Consider the following 17,250-nt stretch of genomic DNA (forward strand, 5'->3'; position numbering starts at 1 on the left):
GGCTCAGAAGGTCTTCCAAGTTACTGTCGTTACAATCTGGGAGGTGGTTTTCTTTTTGTGGTGTGCTTTTTTCCTGAGGGGTTGTTAGGTTGCATGTGGTTCTTCTACTCCCTACTGTCTGTTTTCTAATTTGTCGTATGCATTGGGATACTGTGTTGCTGGGACTGGCTGGCATCTTGGGTGAGCTTCTCCACTTCCCTCTGGCTTCTCCAGGAGCCATCTGTCGGTGTCAAGCAGTCTTTACTGAAGAAGGGTCGCTGTTATAAAACGCCAATGTGGGGACACACTCCTCTGTGTGCTTGGTCTGCCCTGGCGGTGGGTTCCCGTTCCCCCTCTGGGTTTGGACTGCAGGCCAGACGGGGCCTGGCGTGGGCGAGCTTCCCCGCTCACCTCTGACTCCTGAGGGAGCCTTCTGCAGGCAGTCTTTACTGAAGAAATGTCCCTGTTCTAAAATGGCGATGCGGGACGCACTCTCTGCGCATCCGGTCTCAGGCACACTCTTCTGCGCACCCGGTCTGCCCTGGCCGTGGGTGCCCGCTCCCCCTGTGGACTCAGACTGCTGGTCTGAAGGGGCCTGGGGTGGCTAACTTCCAAGCTGGCCACGGGCTCCGCCTTCTGCCTGTCAAGTGGTGTTTTCTGAAGAAAGGTGTTAGTGACTTTTTTTCTGGTCGCTCGGTGGCGCCAGAGATCTCACCTAGAGCCCTTGGGGAGCTGTGTTTTTCACCCCGTGTGGCAGGGAACAGAGTGGGAATGGTAAGGAAAACCTCAACGGCTTTGGGGTGCTGTGTCTGCCTTGTGCCCCACCGTTGTGGAGAGCCCACGCCCCGAATTTCGTGCCCCGGGTCTCAGTTCCAAAGCCCTCAGGTCCAGGACGCGGGCTGTAGCCCAGTTCAGTGGCCGCAGCAATGGCGCCTTTTGCACCCCGCTCCCGTGTCCGGGCGCCTGGTTTCTGCTTACTCAGTGAGGGACTTTCACCTCAGTGAGGGCCTCCGCGCGCGTCTCCCTCAAGCCTAGGTCTCAAGCGTGGGGACCTGGGCAGCCGCGATCCCAATCCGCGTTTGCTTTTCCAGAGCGCCGCTTTTCTGCGCAAGCTTACCAGCCGGCCTGGGCTGTGTGCGGGTCTCCCGCAGTCTCCGCTGTTCTCTAATGGCGCCTGGAGCTCACCACCGCGCGAATCCTGCAGGATTCTCCGCAGCTCCCGTTCACGGGGTGTGGTGGCTGCAATAGTTCCTTTCCACTCACAGTCCCGCTTGCTGCGTCATTTGTTCTTGTTGGTCATTTTAGTTTGTTGTTTTCCTCCTTTCTGCTGGTCGGAGAGTGCCGACTTTGTGGGTGGGGGAGGAGAGCAGGGTTCTGCACTTTCCTCCCTTCTAGTCCTCTTTTATGGCAACTTTCTTCTTCGGGTAGTTTGCTGGAGTCACCCGTTTATCTTCCGTGTCCCAGTTCTCACTGGGACCTGCCGCTTTTCCTCCCTATTCACTTTTTTTTAATGGGAGATCTTACTCGCAGCGTCTCCTCGCCGCCATGTTGCTCCGCCCCCCACCAGAATTCCTCAGCTCACTTTTTTATTTATATATTTTTACATTGTTTTTCATTTTTGCACAATGTATGCATTTTCATCTTTGTTATAGTCCCCATACAATTCCCACCCCCCCTATCTTGACCCCGATCCCTCCTCCCCTAAACCCCGCACCTCCTCCCCACCCCCGTAGTGTGTCTCTGGTTTATAGTTGCTTGTTGGTTTTGTTTTTTTAATTCTTTAAAAAAAATTGATTTTATATATTTTACATCATTTTTCATTTTTGTACACTGTATGCATTTTTCATCTTGATTACAGTCCCCATACAATTCCCATCCCCCCTTGTTTTGATCCTGCTCCCTTCTCCCCTCCTCCCTGTCCCCTGCCCCGTAGTGTGTCTCTGGTTTATAGTTGCCTGTTGATTTTGATTTTTACTTTATTATAATTAGTCTTTTTCCTGGTCCCATATTTAGGTTTTCTAAATTCCTGCTATGAGTGAGACCATCCAGTAATTTTCTTTTTCTTTCTGACTTATTTCACTGAACATGATCCATCCTGAGCATGATTCTAGCTCCATCCATGTTGCTGTAAATGGCATAAGTTTATCCTTTTTGATTGCTGAGTAATATTCCATGGTGTATATGTACCACACCTCCTTGATCCAGTCATCTCTTTTTGGGCATTTGGGTTGTTTCCACAGCTTAGCCATTGTAAATAGTGCTGCTATAAACACAGGGGTGCAGGTGCCCTTTTGAATTAATGTTCCTGTAGCCATACATACATTTAAAAGAAGTCTTATACACATAAGTATGTCTTTTCACCTTCGTTCCCCCCATGTTACTTGGCTTTTTGTTCCTCATGCTACTTGAGGAACAAGCCAGGAACCCGCAAAGACAGCCTTCAACAAGTAACATTTTGGCACTTTCTCTTTCTCTCAGGAAAGAAAAGTCTTTTCTAACTATTTTGCCACCAAATCAGATGCTATTTTCAGGATCTTTCTAGCCCAAAACTCTTTTCATGAGAGTGAAAACAAAAGTCCTTGATACTTTCTCCAGGGTTTTATTGGTCATAAAAAGAACCTTATTTGCTTATGTTCAGAACTTAAGTTATTTGATGATTTAATGTGTCATCACAAATTGGTGTGACTTCTGCTTTCTATCAGAAATTAAGAAGGAAGACTAGCTAAAACAAAGATTGCTCCACAAAGAATCAGTAGCATTTCTGGTAACGTAAACAGCACTCCCGTGGCCACAGAGCTTCTGTGGTCCCTGGTCCACTTGTAATTGAGACCTTGAAAACTTTGGGGAACAGCCCACTCATCTGCCATGGGGTAAGTGCAAGGGGCAAGGTGGCTGTTGTAGGATGCTTTACCAAATTTAAGCCACTATATTAATGCACGGCTGCTTCCCCCCTCAAATAGATTCCTTCGGGATATTATCTTCAGACCATGAATTCCAACCTGAATTTGGATGGATTACGCCTGCCAATTGCAGTAATGAATGTCACCAGCATCCTACCACTACTAATTCTGACCCCTTTCATGGAGGTTTTCAGCACCTGCCTATTTTCCTCTATGAGAGATGGACCATTTCTGTCGGTATGCATTAGTAAGTACAGCTTACAATCTCAATTGAAGGAATGTTTGCAAGCTTTAAAAATTAAAAAAAAAAAAACAACTCTGCTAAGATCTAAGCTGTGTGCTGTGGAGTAGTCCAGTTCTGAAAAATTTAGGAAGAAGGTGAATTTGAGAGAATTTAACATCCACAACAGCTTCCCCAAATCTCTACCCAGACATCCGTGTCCCATTTTTTTCTTGTCCTTTTATGTCTCCTCAGCAGACACACCTGATATAAAGGCATGATACAAATTTCAACACCACCAAATGGCCAGTCTTTCTTTAAGTAAGGCAGCCTTTACACCCAAGTCAATGCTGACTCTGCTCTTAAACTCTAGTACTGATAATGCACCTAAAACAATAAAGACCTTATATCCTTGGAAGGCATTAATTTTTGAACCAGCAGCAAAATTTGTTAACAATTAGTACAGTGATTCATAGCTTCGGTATAGTACTTCTTCAGAGAGTAAGGTGGATAGCAATAATTTTCAAACATTTTTTCCAGTTTTGCTGAGATATATTTGCCATATAACATTATGTCCCTGTAAGTTATACAGTGTAATGATTTGATACATGTACACATTGCAAAATGTTAACCACAATATGATTGGCTAACACATCATTTACCTCACATAATATAATCAGTTGTGTCTGTGGTTGAGAACATTATTTTTTGAAAGTGAAAAAAAATTAGGATGTCTTTCTCATAGCACAATCAATAGCCCATAAAATAAAATTTCTCTAGCTGAAGAGGGAGAAGGGAGCTGACATCCATTCCAATAACACTGTCCTCTGCCCAGCGGTCTCCTCAGGTTCCTCCCTGAGATGAGCAGATAAGTGCTGGCCGGTTAAACCAGGCCAATCTAACAAGCAGAGGTCTGGGGCTCAGCCCCTGCTCTGCTGCTGGTCTGCTGCTGGGTAACTTTGAAAAATGACCTAAGCTTTCTTGTTTTCTAGTTCACTTACTTTTTTCATGGAGGGACATACCCTGTATAAATGTTGGGTCCTTTTGTTCTGTCAAACTTTTGCAATCACTCAGGATGACATCAGTGCCTGGAGCAGTGTCCTGACACATAGTGAAAGCTCTATAAATGGGAGCTAGAGTTATGAGTCATCATTTGCAGGGAATGGTGCTAACTGCTTTGTGGACATAAATAGAAAGCAAAACTCTTAAGCAATATCATGTAATGGTAACCCAATATCTTATCCTTTCCTTAAAAAATAATTCTATTGTTATAGTCAGGGTTAGGTATCTATAAGATTTTCATCTCTTGGCTAACCTATTCAAATTTTTGTAAAGATGTTTTTAAAATTTATGTATGTATACAAGAGCTGGGGTACAGGCCAGAGGTGTGGGGGGGTGAGAGGATTCACCAGAGACAGAGTGGGGAACATAACAGGCAGATTGACTGAAGTACACTGCTGAAGGGAGCAGCAGGCAAGTCAGGAGAGGTCTGCTGTGCCATGTGGGTAGCTCCCTGGCCGGCTGGGGATCAAACTCATGCTGCAGAGGCTATGGACAGCTCCATAGGTTGTGTCTTAACTCCTTGAGCCACCAGGGAGGCCCTAACCTATTCTTCTTAACTCTTCTTTTTCAAAGACCTGTAAAGACCATTCAGTTTTCTAGCAACCCATTGTTATATTTTTGGCTGTTTCTTTGCTTATAGAAATTACATTTTTGAGAGTGTGCTTGTATTTACCAAAGCTGTGAACAAGATCCCCCCAGTTCACATCACAGGGTAGATTTATTTTTGGAAAGGACTCAGACTGAATAAACTCACCTTAGTTTATTTTGTTATATTCAATTATAAAGGCCTTTAGCATGTAACATTTTTGATTTATTTCTTAAGCCAATAACTCTGGTATTTCTTATTATAATAGGTTTAGGAAACTATAAATCTTAATAGGATTTGATAACCCTTAATTCCTAAAATGTGCCTTTTTTCTGCCAATGTAGAAATTCCGAAATTAGTATTTAATGAATGCCCAGCACTATTTGCACACAAAAGAATAGGAATATATTGTACATGTTCTTAGCAAACATATTATTAAAACAGAATGAATACAGGACAAAATGGCGGTAACTTTATATTGCAAAATTAAGGCAATTTTTTTTTTCAAAATTGGGCAATTTCAAGAAAATATGCTATACAATATGGCTGAAAGAACTACTTTAGGAATCTTTCCTTGGAATAAGAAATCTTAAATCCACTTTAAATATGAACAACTTTCTCTTGGACAATTCTTCACTCTTGCATATTTAAACCATGTCTATTCTTAAAGAAGGAAATGTTCTGGATAGAGGAGAGTTGGATTCATCCAATATGTTGTTTGATGTTAATGAACTAAATATTCCCCTTCAAGATTGGTAACAAGGCTTGCTGGCAGGAAAAAGGAAAAACTAGACTCATTAAAAAAAAAAAGCTGAATTATATTCCTCTGAGTACAGAAAACTGAATTTAGTTGTTCCATTCATTTATTCATTTACATACTTGTTTATTTATTTGCATAATATTTTGCTATGGGAATAAAAAAATGATATGCATCTTTTAAACTACACGTTTGCTTAAGTTTTCCATATTCTGTTTGTGATTATAGAAGATTAACAAGTTTTATCAGGACATAGATGCACAAGCCTAGGGGATTTTGTGATAGTAATTTACACAACTGAATTAGTCTAATAGTAAAATTTCCTTTTACTTTTAACCCAAGTGCCTTGCAATGTGAGTAAAATATATAAATAAATTATTAACAAACAAATATTTATGAGTTCCTAATCTGAACCCAAGTAATCTCATGATAAACCAACCTTTAACACATCAAGAATCACAAAGATGACAAGTGTCATTTGAATTCAGGTTTTCTAATCCGAAGTCAAATGCATTATTATTACTATTGTTGTTGCTAGTCTGCTCCAGCTACACATGGCTGTTAAGAGTACAACTGTTAAATTACCAGTGTTAAATTGTCACCCTAACTGTTATTTCAATCAAATCTATGACGTGAATGAAAATCACCTTTTGTCACCATGATTGGCAGGGACATTTCTACTGCCTGACTCGTGTACCCAGCCATCCCCCTTCTAGAGGCAGTCACATTTGAGGAGGTGCATGCAGCACCATGACTTCTGCCTGGTATTTGACCTGGGTAATGACAGCCTAGGCCAAGTGTGAGGGGTAGGGAAAACTCATTCGATTGGTCAAACTAGCAATTTAGGAAATTTTCTTATCTAGCTTGTAAAACAAAGTAACACAAAAGAGGGATTGCTGATTCACCTCATGTCACTCCTGAGGTTATCACCTAAAGAAATCAGGAAGTATATTACAGTTCCCACTATAAAAAAGTATATTACAGTTCCCATTATCTTCAAACTTGGGGCCTTGCTGCTGGCAAAAGGGGTTAAGTCTTAGCACTATGAAGCCATTGGCAGCCACTATAGCATGAGTTCAATCCCCAGCCAGGGAACTAACCCACATGGCACAGCAGACCTTTTCTGTCTCACCGCTGCTCCCCTTAGCAGTGTATTTCAGTAGATCTGCCTGTTCTTCTCCCCACTCCATCCCTGGTGAATCCTCTCATCCCTGCACATACACCTCTGGCCTATGCCCCAGCTCTTTATGCATAAATAGATAAAAAAAATTTTAAATCTCCAAACTTTCTAGAACTATAAAAGACAAAATCTTGTGAGGGTCCCAATCGGGTATGAAGACTGCATTTTCCAAGATGATACATGAGCAGATTTACCTATTTAAGTGTCAACTTTAATTCCCCCAAAATATAGAATCAATGATATTGTGATTTATCCTGTGTCATAACTGAACATTCTTCCTTTTAGCCTTTCTGTTCCAAATTGTTTACACCATAAGTATTTCCTTTCCTTAGCATTAATTAAAATCCTACAGAATGTGGCATTTAGTCATTAGTGCTGACACACACAAGTATTAATCTGACTAAAATTAGTCTAATTATGATTGTTAATAAGCCTTGCACAAAGCAGAAATGTACAACACAGTAGGTAGAAATTATCTTGGCTTTTAAATAACATTTACATTGAAATATGGAATAAGTATATCCAAATACCTGCCAAATCTCTCTCTTTGATATATAAAATTTGAAAATTCAAATTTTAAGTAAAATTCTGTTATGATGTAGATATAGCCAAGTATTGGTCCCTTTTTTACATAATCAATAATTTCTTCTACTTCAAACAATTAGCAATGACATAACATTCATTTTTTGATTGGAATGAACAGGTCTTTAAATTAAAAGGACAAGAATCAATCCCCTTCATAGGTTGTAAGATTATTTCGGAAAAAGTACTTTGTCAATGTTGTAGAACTGATATATTTTTCCAAAGAGAAACATCACAGTGAATACTTATTGCAAAATACCTAAGAGGAAAGAACAATGAAACACCAAAAGAAGTAGTCTGTAAACAACTAGTCTGAATAAGTCACTTAATTGATGTCTTATAGATGTGATTGTTTTATCTTATCTCCATAGAAATGAGTTACCTATTTCATAGTCAGAAATTAAAGTACAAACTGAAGCTGAACCTCCTGAAATGAGTTCTAGTAGATTAAAGAGAAATAAAAGAAAATAGATATCTTCATCTCTCTCTCCATATATGCTTCAAATATAAGTATACACCACTAATAGAAGAAACAATGAAAATCAAAAACATAAGCCATTCTAACAGTGGGTCAGAAGTGTCTTTCACAAAGGCAGCAGATACATGTGACAATAAAATTATAGTTGACTCCATAAAAGTGGTTTATGGACACTAGTGTGTTCTCAGATGAGCAAATTTCTTGATCTGGGAATTTGCCAAAATCATGGATCCAAGGACAATTTCCCCCCATTGCACACACACACACACACACACACAAGACCATAGTTTCCTCAGTGGGTAAATGTAGCCAATAATGGAAGAATTTTAGCATTATTTTTTTGTATTAGATATTCCCTTTTATATGCAATGGCATATGCAACCTTAATGGTTGAAGAAACTGTAACTTTATTTCACTGTGGTCTAATTTGAAAAATGGTTACATGGTAGGATAATAGCATAAACTATAGGAGCTTCAAGATTCTTATGGACTTGTCTGCAACCACACAGCCAATATTAAAACATACATTATTTATCTGAATATAATATCTCCCTTGGAACCATTGTACTTTATCTTATAAACACAGATCTGGAGAGGTTTAAAATGTGTGCATTCTGATAAACTGCTCTGGATGTGTTATGAGCTCATAGAAGTTAAGGGGGGAATGGGGTAGATTAAATCTAGGCTGGAATCAAACTTTGTTTTGTTTTTTAAAAAAGTCATTTTTCACTAGCACCAAAATACAGTAGCAAATAAAAAGTAAGTGCAGTCATCTAGATCCTTCAGGTAAAATATGCTTTGCCCTAAAATGTCTGGGTAAAATGAGTTAAAATTGTGTGCTTTCCTTGAAATTGTCTGGAGAACTGTCTTTTGCCGGATTTTGCTGGATCAATTTCCAGAATGCTCTATGCTAGAGTGATGTTTCTCAAAGTTTAATGTGTATAGGAATCTTCTAGGGATTTATTTAACTACCAAACTGATTTCAATGACTATAGGGTGGATGGAGTCTGAGATTCTGCATGTTTAACAAATCTGTGGGTGATAGCTATGCAACTGGTCAGGTACTACTCTTTGAGTATCACAGGCAGAGACTCTCTCCTGTGCCATGCCTATGTTTACCTAAGGTGGCCCAGGTTAAAATACCACAAGTTCTCATCATGTCAGAACTGAAATTCAGAAACAGGCAAAAAAAGCTGATGACTACACCAGGGGCTGGCCAGCCACTCCACCCATGGCCAAACCTGACCCACATCTATTTTTATATTACTTATGGGCTAAGAATTGTTTCAGAGATGAACATTTGCAATTGATTTGATTTAAAAAAAAAAAAAACAGTAACTGAACATCAATTAAGTTAGACTGTGGTAACCTCCCAAAAGAATCATTGCTTTGAATTTCATCAGTAAAAGAAAATTGTAGAAATGTATTCTGTCTCTAGTTATATAAATACCTACAGATATTCAAGATGTTATCTTTTCCCCATAATAACTAAAATATTGATTACAGACCTTCTATAGAAAAAAAATATTTTGCTGATCCCTTAGCTTAACTATTATTCCTTAACACCGTAAATTTTCTGGATAAAATGTAAACCTTTTAATTTTTTTAATTTTTTAAAGATTTATTTATTTATGCATACAAGAGCTGGGGTACAGGCCAGAGATGTGGGGGTGGGGGTGGTGAGAGGATTCACCAGAGACAGAGTGGGGAGCAGAACAGGCAGACTGACTGAAATACACTGCTGAGGGGAGCAGTGGGTGAGACAAGAGAGGCCTGCCTCACCATGTGGGTTTCTCTCCGGCCGTCCAGGGATTGAACTCGTGCTGCTGCAGAGGTTGCCGATTGCTTCATAGTGCAGTGCTTAACCCCTTGCGCCACCAGGGAAGCCCAAATGTAAGACTTTTTATATAGCAAAACAAAGTTGGGGGACTTGTATTTCTTTATCTAGATTACCCTAGATTCCTAGTTAGAATGAATGTGCTAATAACTCCAGTGATTATCTTCAGAATAACTTCAAAATCTCTCAAAAATAATATATTAAAGGCCTCTTATGATCTGTCCCTGATCTATTTTTCCTTCTGATTCTCCAATAACTTGAGTTTCTTGCCATTCTGAAAATTCATCAGATGCCTCACACCCTGTGCCTCCGCAGCCAGGGCTGGCCCTCATTTTCTCATGCTCAGGCCCTCCTTTCTTTTAAAGCACAAGATGATCTTACTCACCTCTCCAACTAGAAGTAAGTCCTTCGTTCCCAACAGAGTTTGTGCCCTGATGACTGACAATTGCTCTTTTCATCTACCATCCTCAACAGCAGGTAGTATACTGCGGTGCATGCAGTAGGAGCACAATAAGGACTGAGCAAAATTGACATATGAGTTCTTTTACTGATGAGTCTGTAACCTGTCCAGTGATCCAGATCAATACAATAATGTGATGAATTTGATCTTATAGGTAGATAATTATGAAATTCTTTTTATAGGAATTGTTTACAGAACCAAAATCTCTACTTCACTATGAAGGAGCCTTTAGAGAATTTAATTTTGGTGAAGGGTAGAATTGGATTTTAGTGGTGAACTTAATGTAGTATGTACTAACACATTGTCAGTGATGCACACCTGAAACTTTCCTAATGTTATAATGCAATCATATTCAATAAAAAAATAAGAACTTAATTTAAAAATAACAATAAAAAGAAATTTCCTCAAATTTTTTAACTGTTACTTAGATTTCCTCCATTTTTTATACCTTCCATTTCTTGGGAACTCAATAAAGAATAGACTTTATGGATATATTTAAATGCTCAGATACAATCAAAAATATTACCTACCAGTTTCTCTATCAACCTAAACAAACATGAAGCTATTTAAACATTAGATTGATTTTTCTGAATTGAAAGCTTTGCCTTATCTCAAATTTTATGCAACTTAGCAAAATGTGACTATCTCTAAATTTCAAGTAACTTCTATCAAACTAAAGCTTGCTACTGCTCTAACAATGGGATTAAATCCAGCAATGTGAATGGCAACTTGAGAAATGGAATGGGCACAGCAGACATTAACTGCAACAAAATCCTGGCTCATTCTTAACCAAAATTTTCTAGATAATTCCTTAAAAGTAAAAAGAAGATTTGAACTGAACAATTAACAGAATAATTGATTTCTTTTACCTCACTAATTCACCCTTACTATTTTTCCTACATAAAAATTTAGTCTTAATTCTCTATCAGCTGCTTTACTTTTTCTGCAAAGATTAACATCAGAAGTCTGAAGAATAACAATGTGTATAGCTTATTTCAAAACCACTTTGTATATAAATGATTAAAATCCTATGAAGAGATTTTACATTAAATTCCCCCCAAATCATTTTGACCTCTGTGTGTGTGTGCATGTGTGTCTAGTATCTGAGAATAAAAATTCAAAATGATTGCTTTATCTTTAGTAATAGTTGCTACTGGGAACCCTCAGAGCAATACCAGTTCCTATCTTATTTAAATCTTAAGGTCACCCTACACAGTAAACATTATGAACCCTATCTTAAAACCAAGGAGCATGATAATGAAGTTAAGTAACTTACTTGAAGTGATATTACCAATAAGTCAGGAAAGAGAGTCAATGCAAGCCTTTGTGGGAAACCAGAGCCTTAGCATAGGATGGGCAAACAACACAAATAGCTGGTTCCTGCACAGCCCCACGGCCAAAAAAAAAAAATCTGAAAAAAAATTCACCGATGTCCATGTGTGATGCTAGGGCCTACCAGAAACAGTAAGTGCTGGCAAAGGCATGGGGAAAAAGGAACAGTCTCACACTGTTGGTGGGAGTGTGGACTGGTCCAGCCCATATGGAAAGCAGTATGTAGGTTTCTCAAGAGACTAAAATGGATCTGCTGTACAGCTCAGCAATTCCTCTCCTAGGTATCTACCCATGGAATACAAAAACACTAATCTGAAAGGAAACCTGCACTATTATGATTACTATAGTGCTATTTATAATAACCAAGCTGTGGAAACAACCTAAGTGCCCCAAAACAAATGATTTTATCAAGAAGATGTAGTATATATACACATAATGGAATACTATTCGGCAATCAAAAAAGACAAATGCATGCCATTTGCAGCAACTTGGATGGAGCTGGAAGGGATTATACTAAGTAAGGTAAGCCAAAAGGAGAAAGATAAACACCACACGGTGTCCCTTATATGTGGAATAGAGAGAAACCAAACAAAGGGTCAAAGACAAACTTTAAAATCAACCTTTGAAAGTGGACCATATAGCTGAGGCTTCTGGTAGGGATGCAGTGGTGAGAACAGAGTGTGGAGAGAGTATGATAGATGAAGGTAGAGGACTAGGGGTGCTTCAGTGGTGGTGTAGTGTGGTACAGCTGAAGGGGAACATCCTCTACTTCTAAAACACTAGCAATGATGTTACACCAAAGGACGACAATGAAAATGAAAAAGATTAAAACAAAAAAAGAAAGAAAGAAAGAAATGTTATGGCCTATTACACTGACTCCTAGCTCTTTTTTAATTGTTTTTTTTTCTTTTTGAATTCTTTTTCTTCAGTTGCTGGAAATCTTTCTGCTGCCTTGTCTGTGATGGTAGCTGGCTTCTTTGAAATACACAGGAAACATTTTCCTCCAGTGGAGCAGCTGCTTTCAGGCAAAGTTCTCACTGTTTCCTCCATGCCCTGTTCACACCTGGTACTTCAGTACATTTTACTTGGAGTGGCTGAGACACTGGTCAGCCCAGCCTGTGAGTAAAAATTTTATATCTTCCTCTTGGAACATACTGAGCTTTTTCCACTCAAAACATGTCACCTCAACAGGAACAATTCAAGCAACTGTGACTGGAGTTCCCACCCATGCTTCACAAGGCTCCAAAAAATGTTTTATTTCTCTTCATTCCTCTACCACATATAGAACAGTTATTAATTCTACCTGAATGTGGATGAAATGAAAGTTTCACCAACATGGTTAAAGGTAGTAATCATTTGGTCAGGCGCATTGCAAGAGAAAATGTGCTATAATCTACAAGACATCGCCACTGTACTCAGATGAAAACTCTCATCTCCTTTCCTCTTCTACCTCCCCACCTCTCCCTCAGAGATAAACTCACATATATCCTCCCTCCAAAAATGACATTTATAATGTACTTTGGGGGTGTATAAACATACAAATTAAATGAAAATTTCAGCTAATTCTCCAGATAACTCAATGTCTTTCAATTAAATTAGACTAAATTAAGTGTCATTACTGCTGTTTCAGAAGACATGTTCAACATAACTTTATTAAATATCAAGTATTTTCCAGATCTTCTAGATAGTTAGATTTAAACTAGCTCTTTAAAATTGAGCAAAATATTTCAGTGACTTCTTGCAATACAGTGACGTGTATGTGTTTGTTAGTGTAATCTATTGCATCCTATGTTTCTAATTTCCATATATTTCCCTACAATAGGAGTCCTGATTGTAACTCAAGCCCCAATTACACCTCACTAAGATTATTTTTATAAGTTCCTAATCTGTTACTCTCTTCTATAGCTCTTCCATTCTACCTACTCAGCATTAGATCTTTAGGGCAATCCAATCATCCTGAATGACAATATTAATTTCACTTATGTCTAAAATCTTCAATTATTCTATTAACTCAGAGTTATTTCCAAATTTCTTAAATACATTTATTTAATTAAGATACATATCTTTGTTTGGTATACACTCACACACACACACACACACACACACACACACGATACCAAATCAATACACTGAAAAAAGCCAAAATAAAATTAGTCAATAAACTATGTATAATTAGTCATTTTTGTGCCTTCAACTTTTTTAAATCTTAGTTTCATTCCATTTATTTTGCATGAATAAATTATTTTATGAAATTCTAAGATGTAGATATTACTCTTTGACACTGTAAAAGTATAAAAGAATGCCATTTCACAAACATTTGTTTCTTTACTGGCTTTGTTTCTAAAAAATTACTAGAAGTAGTCAGCAAAAATTTTCTGAGCTCAATGTGAAGGAAGGTGAAGGGTAAAGTGATGAGTCATCATGGTAGGAAATTCCCAGCCAGCACAGCAACAGTGGTTTAACACACAAAGTCAGAGAAGCACTTATAATCACAGGCAAATTCTCTTGTACATATCACACACCTCTGATTTACTCATCAAGAAACTGAGGTCCAACTAAGTCAATTGATTACTGCTTATAGACATCATGGAAGACTTTTTTCACTTCCAGGTTTGTCACTTACTAAATATGTGATCTTGCAAATTCATTTAACCTCTAAGCTTCACCTTTCTAATCTTTAAAATGGAACTAGTTATAATTCTACTTTATATCACAGCACCAGTGTAAGAATCCACTGACTAGCAACATGAACTTGGGAAGATCATTCTGCATTTTTGAGCCTTTTTCATCAACTATAAAATAGGGAGGGTTATTGTAAAGTCTAAGTAAAATATTTTGTGTGAAGGAAAAAGCAGTGTCTACTATATAGTCAGCACTCAATGATTAGCAGCTACAATGTGTGCTGCTGTTATTACTATTGTCCACTTTCACATGAATCAACAGTGTGCCCTTCAGAGCTCACACATAAGTGTCCTGCTCATCACTTTTTAATCATACCTACAACAGCTTAAACACTAGGATACTGGGTGGTGTGAGCAGAATCAGGACTTCCCCACACAAAAAGCACCATAGATTCCTTTCTTCTTCTCACTTCTTGCCTCCAATCCAAGAGAAAGTCTTAGTCTTTATTGTGAAATATAATCTAAATCTTATCATGTCTCTCACCTTCTCCTCTGCTATCTCTCTAGTCCATATGACCACTGTCTCCATCCCCAATCCTATTAGAGTCTCCTAAATTGTCTCCCTGCTTCCTCTCCTGCTCCAGAGCCCATTCTCTTCAAATCAGCTATAATGCTCCTTCTAAAAAGTAAGTCTTTAAATTCCACAATAGCATTTTGGAGATTAATTCCTTAAATTGTGTATAAGAGACAATGTTACTTTTGCCTCTGTATACTCTTCCAAACAGTCTGAATATTTTTCCCTTCGCCATTTCATTAGGTATTTGACGGGCTGTTTCATAGGAGTCAAGCTTATCTCTGCCCCATGGCTTTTGCACTTGTCTTTCTCTCTACCTGAAATTCCTTTTTTGTTTTCAAGTGACTGGTTTCTCATTAAGTTTTCTCAAATATTATCTCTTTAAGAGTCTTCTCTGATTATCCTGTCACTTTAAAAGTGTAAATCCAGGGAGGTAGCAGTATAGAGGCTGAGAAATAGTGAAATTTTGTTTATATTTTGATGACAGCTTTAGCAGGATATAAAAGAAAGAGAGGAGTTAAAAGGTGACATCAAAGTTTATGACCTGAGCAACTAATTGGAAGAATGGAATTGCCATTCTACAGAGAAAGAACAGGTTACAGGTCGAGAAAGCTTTGGGGAAATCACAAGTTTAGTTTTGGGCATGTTGAGATTGAGACATCAAGCAGAGATATCAAATAGGCAACTAGATATTCAAGTTTGGAATTTGTAGTGATTTTTGGAATAGATGCAAATTTGAGAGTCATAAGCATATCGGCAGTATTTAAAGTGATGGGACTTGTTGGGATTATCCAGGTAGTTAAAGTAGACAGGGAGTGTAGGCAGAGACAAGGATTCAAAAACTAAGACCTTAGTCACTCCATCATTGTACCAGGCAAGTCCCAGAAAGTAAGTCATTCAAGCAATTACATCATTCAAAAAAAGAAATAAGCAAAAGTGGTAGAAAGGAAATAACTGGTGAGAAAAGAAGAAAACCAAGGGGGTAATAACTTATAATTCAAATGATAAAGTTTCAAGGAGAAGAGAGTTATCAACTGCATCAAAAGCTGCTGATCAATCAAAAAAGGTGAAGACTGAGAATTAACCATTGTATTAAAGAATAGTCACCAATGGCTACTGGTGATTTTGACAAGAGCTTCTTCACGTGGATTATGCACAAAAGGCTTAATGGAAATAGTTTCGGGGAGAACTGGAGATAATTTATTTGAGAAATTTTGCTGCAAAGGAAACAAAAAAATGGAGCAGTAGCTGACAAAGGACTGGGGCTTAAAATGAAGTAGTTTATTCATGGTTTTTGTTTTTAAGGAATGAAAAATAAGGATGTTTTATGTTGAACAGAGATGGCAGACAGTGAATTGTGCCAAGCAAGGTCCAGAAAGTAAGAACTAATATGTTGGTTGGGGTGATTCAATAGAAAAAGAAAAGTGATGGTATCAGGGAAGAAGGAAATACTGGAAAGACAGAGAGGCTGGGATCTAATTTATAAGTTAGGATTTGGCTTTAGATAGCAGCAGAAATAGTTTATCAGTGGTAACAGTTTGGAGTATATAGGTGCAGAAATTTGGGGCACATAAATATAGTGGGGAAATTCTGTGCAGAATCTCTTCTGGTTGACTGAATATTTTCAGCGATATAGGGTTTGAGTGAGGACAGTGGAGAGCCTTTTGGAGGTTTGGGAAGAGGAGAAGTGAGCACTATGAAATTATTGCTTAAGACAATGGGACACAGAATGAAAATGTGGCATGGGAATTAGGAAGCTATGTTAGTTTGTGAGCAAGAATTTAAAATTAATTGGTCAAACATAGTTATGAGTTTTTCTCCTGCTATATTGGGCTACATGAATTTAGGAACAAAGATAGCAGACAATGAATTGCTTTGCCAATCCAATCCAGAAAGAAAGAGATGGGCATGGTAATGAGGGCATATAAAAAATATGATTATAATAATTGATGCTGGGACTTAACTTGGATAAATAAGAAAGTGTGGACATAAGAGGCATGAAAAAGGTGAAAATAATGAAAGGAGCAATAGTGTTGAGGTCCTGGAAGAGGACAGCACGTGAGTGCTTGAGGGAAGTCAGAAAGTGGTACACATAGCTGAGATTATGGGATGGTTACAGTTGTTGGTCTAGCACATAGTCTGGCAAACTTGTTCTGAAAAGTGTCAGATAGTAAAGAGCTTAGGCTTTGCACACCAGACAATCTAAGTTATAACTGCTCAGCACTGTTGTGGTGGTATATAAGCAGTCATTGATAACATTCAGTGAATGGCTGCATTAAATACAAGTTTATTTGTGAAAATTAGTGCTAGGCTAAATCTTACCTGACAGAAGTACACCATCCTGGTCTGGGGTACAAGGTCCAGTGTGTGGCCATGATTATGAGTATTGAAGGTAGAGCAGAGCAAAAGGATATTGGCAAGCAGGTCAAAGAAGCGAGAATCCAAGGGTTGGCAGCATGGGAGATTGGTAGGATTGTGTGTATGTTAAAATTGCTGAGAATTGAAACAGGCATAAAACTGGTAAGGATGACAACGAAGGAGGAACTAATGGCTCTGAATAATAGAGGGGAATGTCCTAGAGACTGGTAGATGGCAAATCAAAGAGAAGTATTAGGTTATAAAATCGGATAACGTGAGATTCAAAGCTGAAACTCTTTAGGGAGAAGAAAGGAACAATGATTT

The 17,250-nt window shown here is 38.4% G+C and overlaps 1 protein-coding gene across 1 annotated transcript in view; it reads left to right on the forward strand.

Moving 5' to 3' along the window:
* SLC15A5 (solute carrier family 15 member 5) overlaps window positions 1-17,250 on the forward strand; it is a gene marked incomplete at both ends in the record, with an annotated part of 78,953 nt that overhangs the window by 31,779 nt on the left and 29,924 nt on the right. Inside the window, 2 exons of the mRNA XM_084255921.1 lie at window positions 2,940-3,126; window positions 12,303-12,491. Coding sequence (XP_084112047.1) covers window positions 2,940-3,126; window positions 12,303-12,491 — 376 coding nt within the window. The remainder of the gene's footprint in view (window positions 1-2,939; window positions 3,127-12,302; window positions 12,492-17,250) is intronic.

The sequence above is a fragment of the Talpa europaea genome (genome assembly GCF_964194135.1).
Source record: "Talpa europaea genome assembly, chromosome: 15".
Classification (NCBI taxonomy): Eukaryota; Metazoa; Chordata; class Mammalia; order Eulipotyphla; family Talpidae; genus Talpa; species Talpa europaea.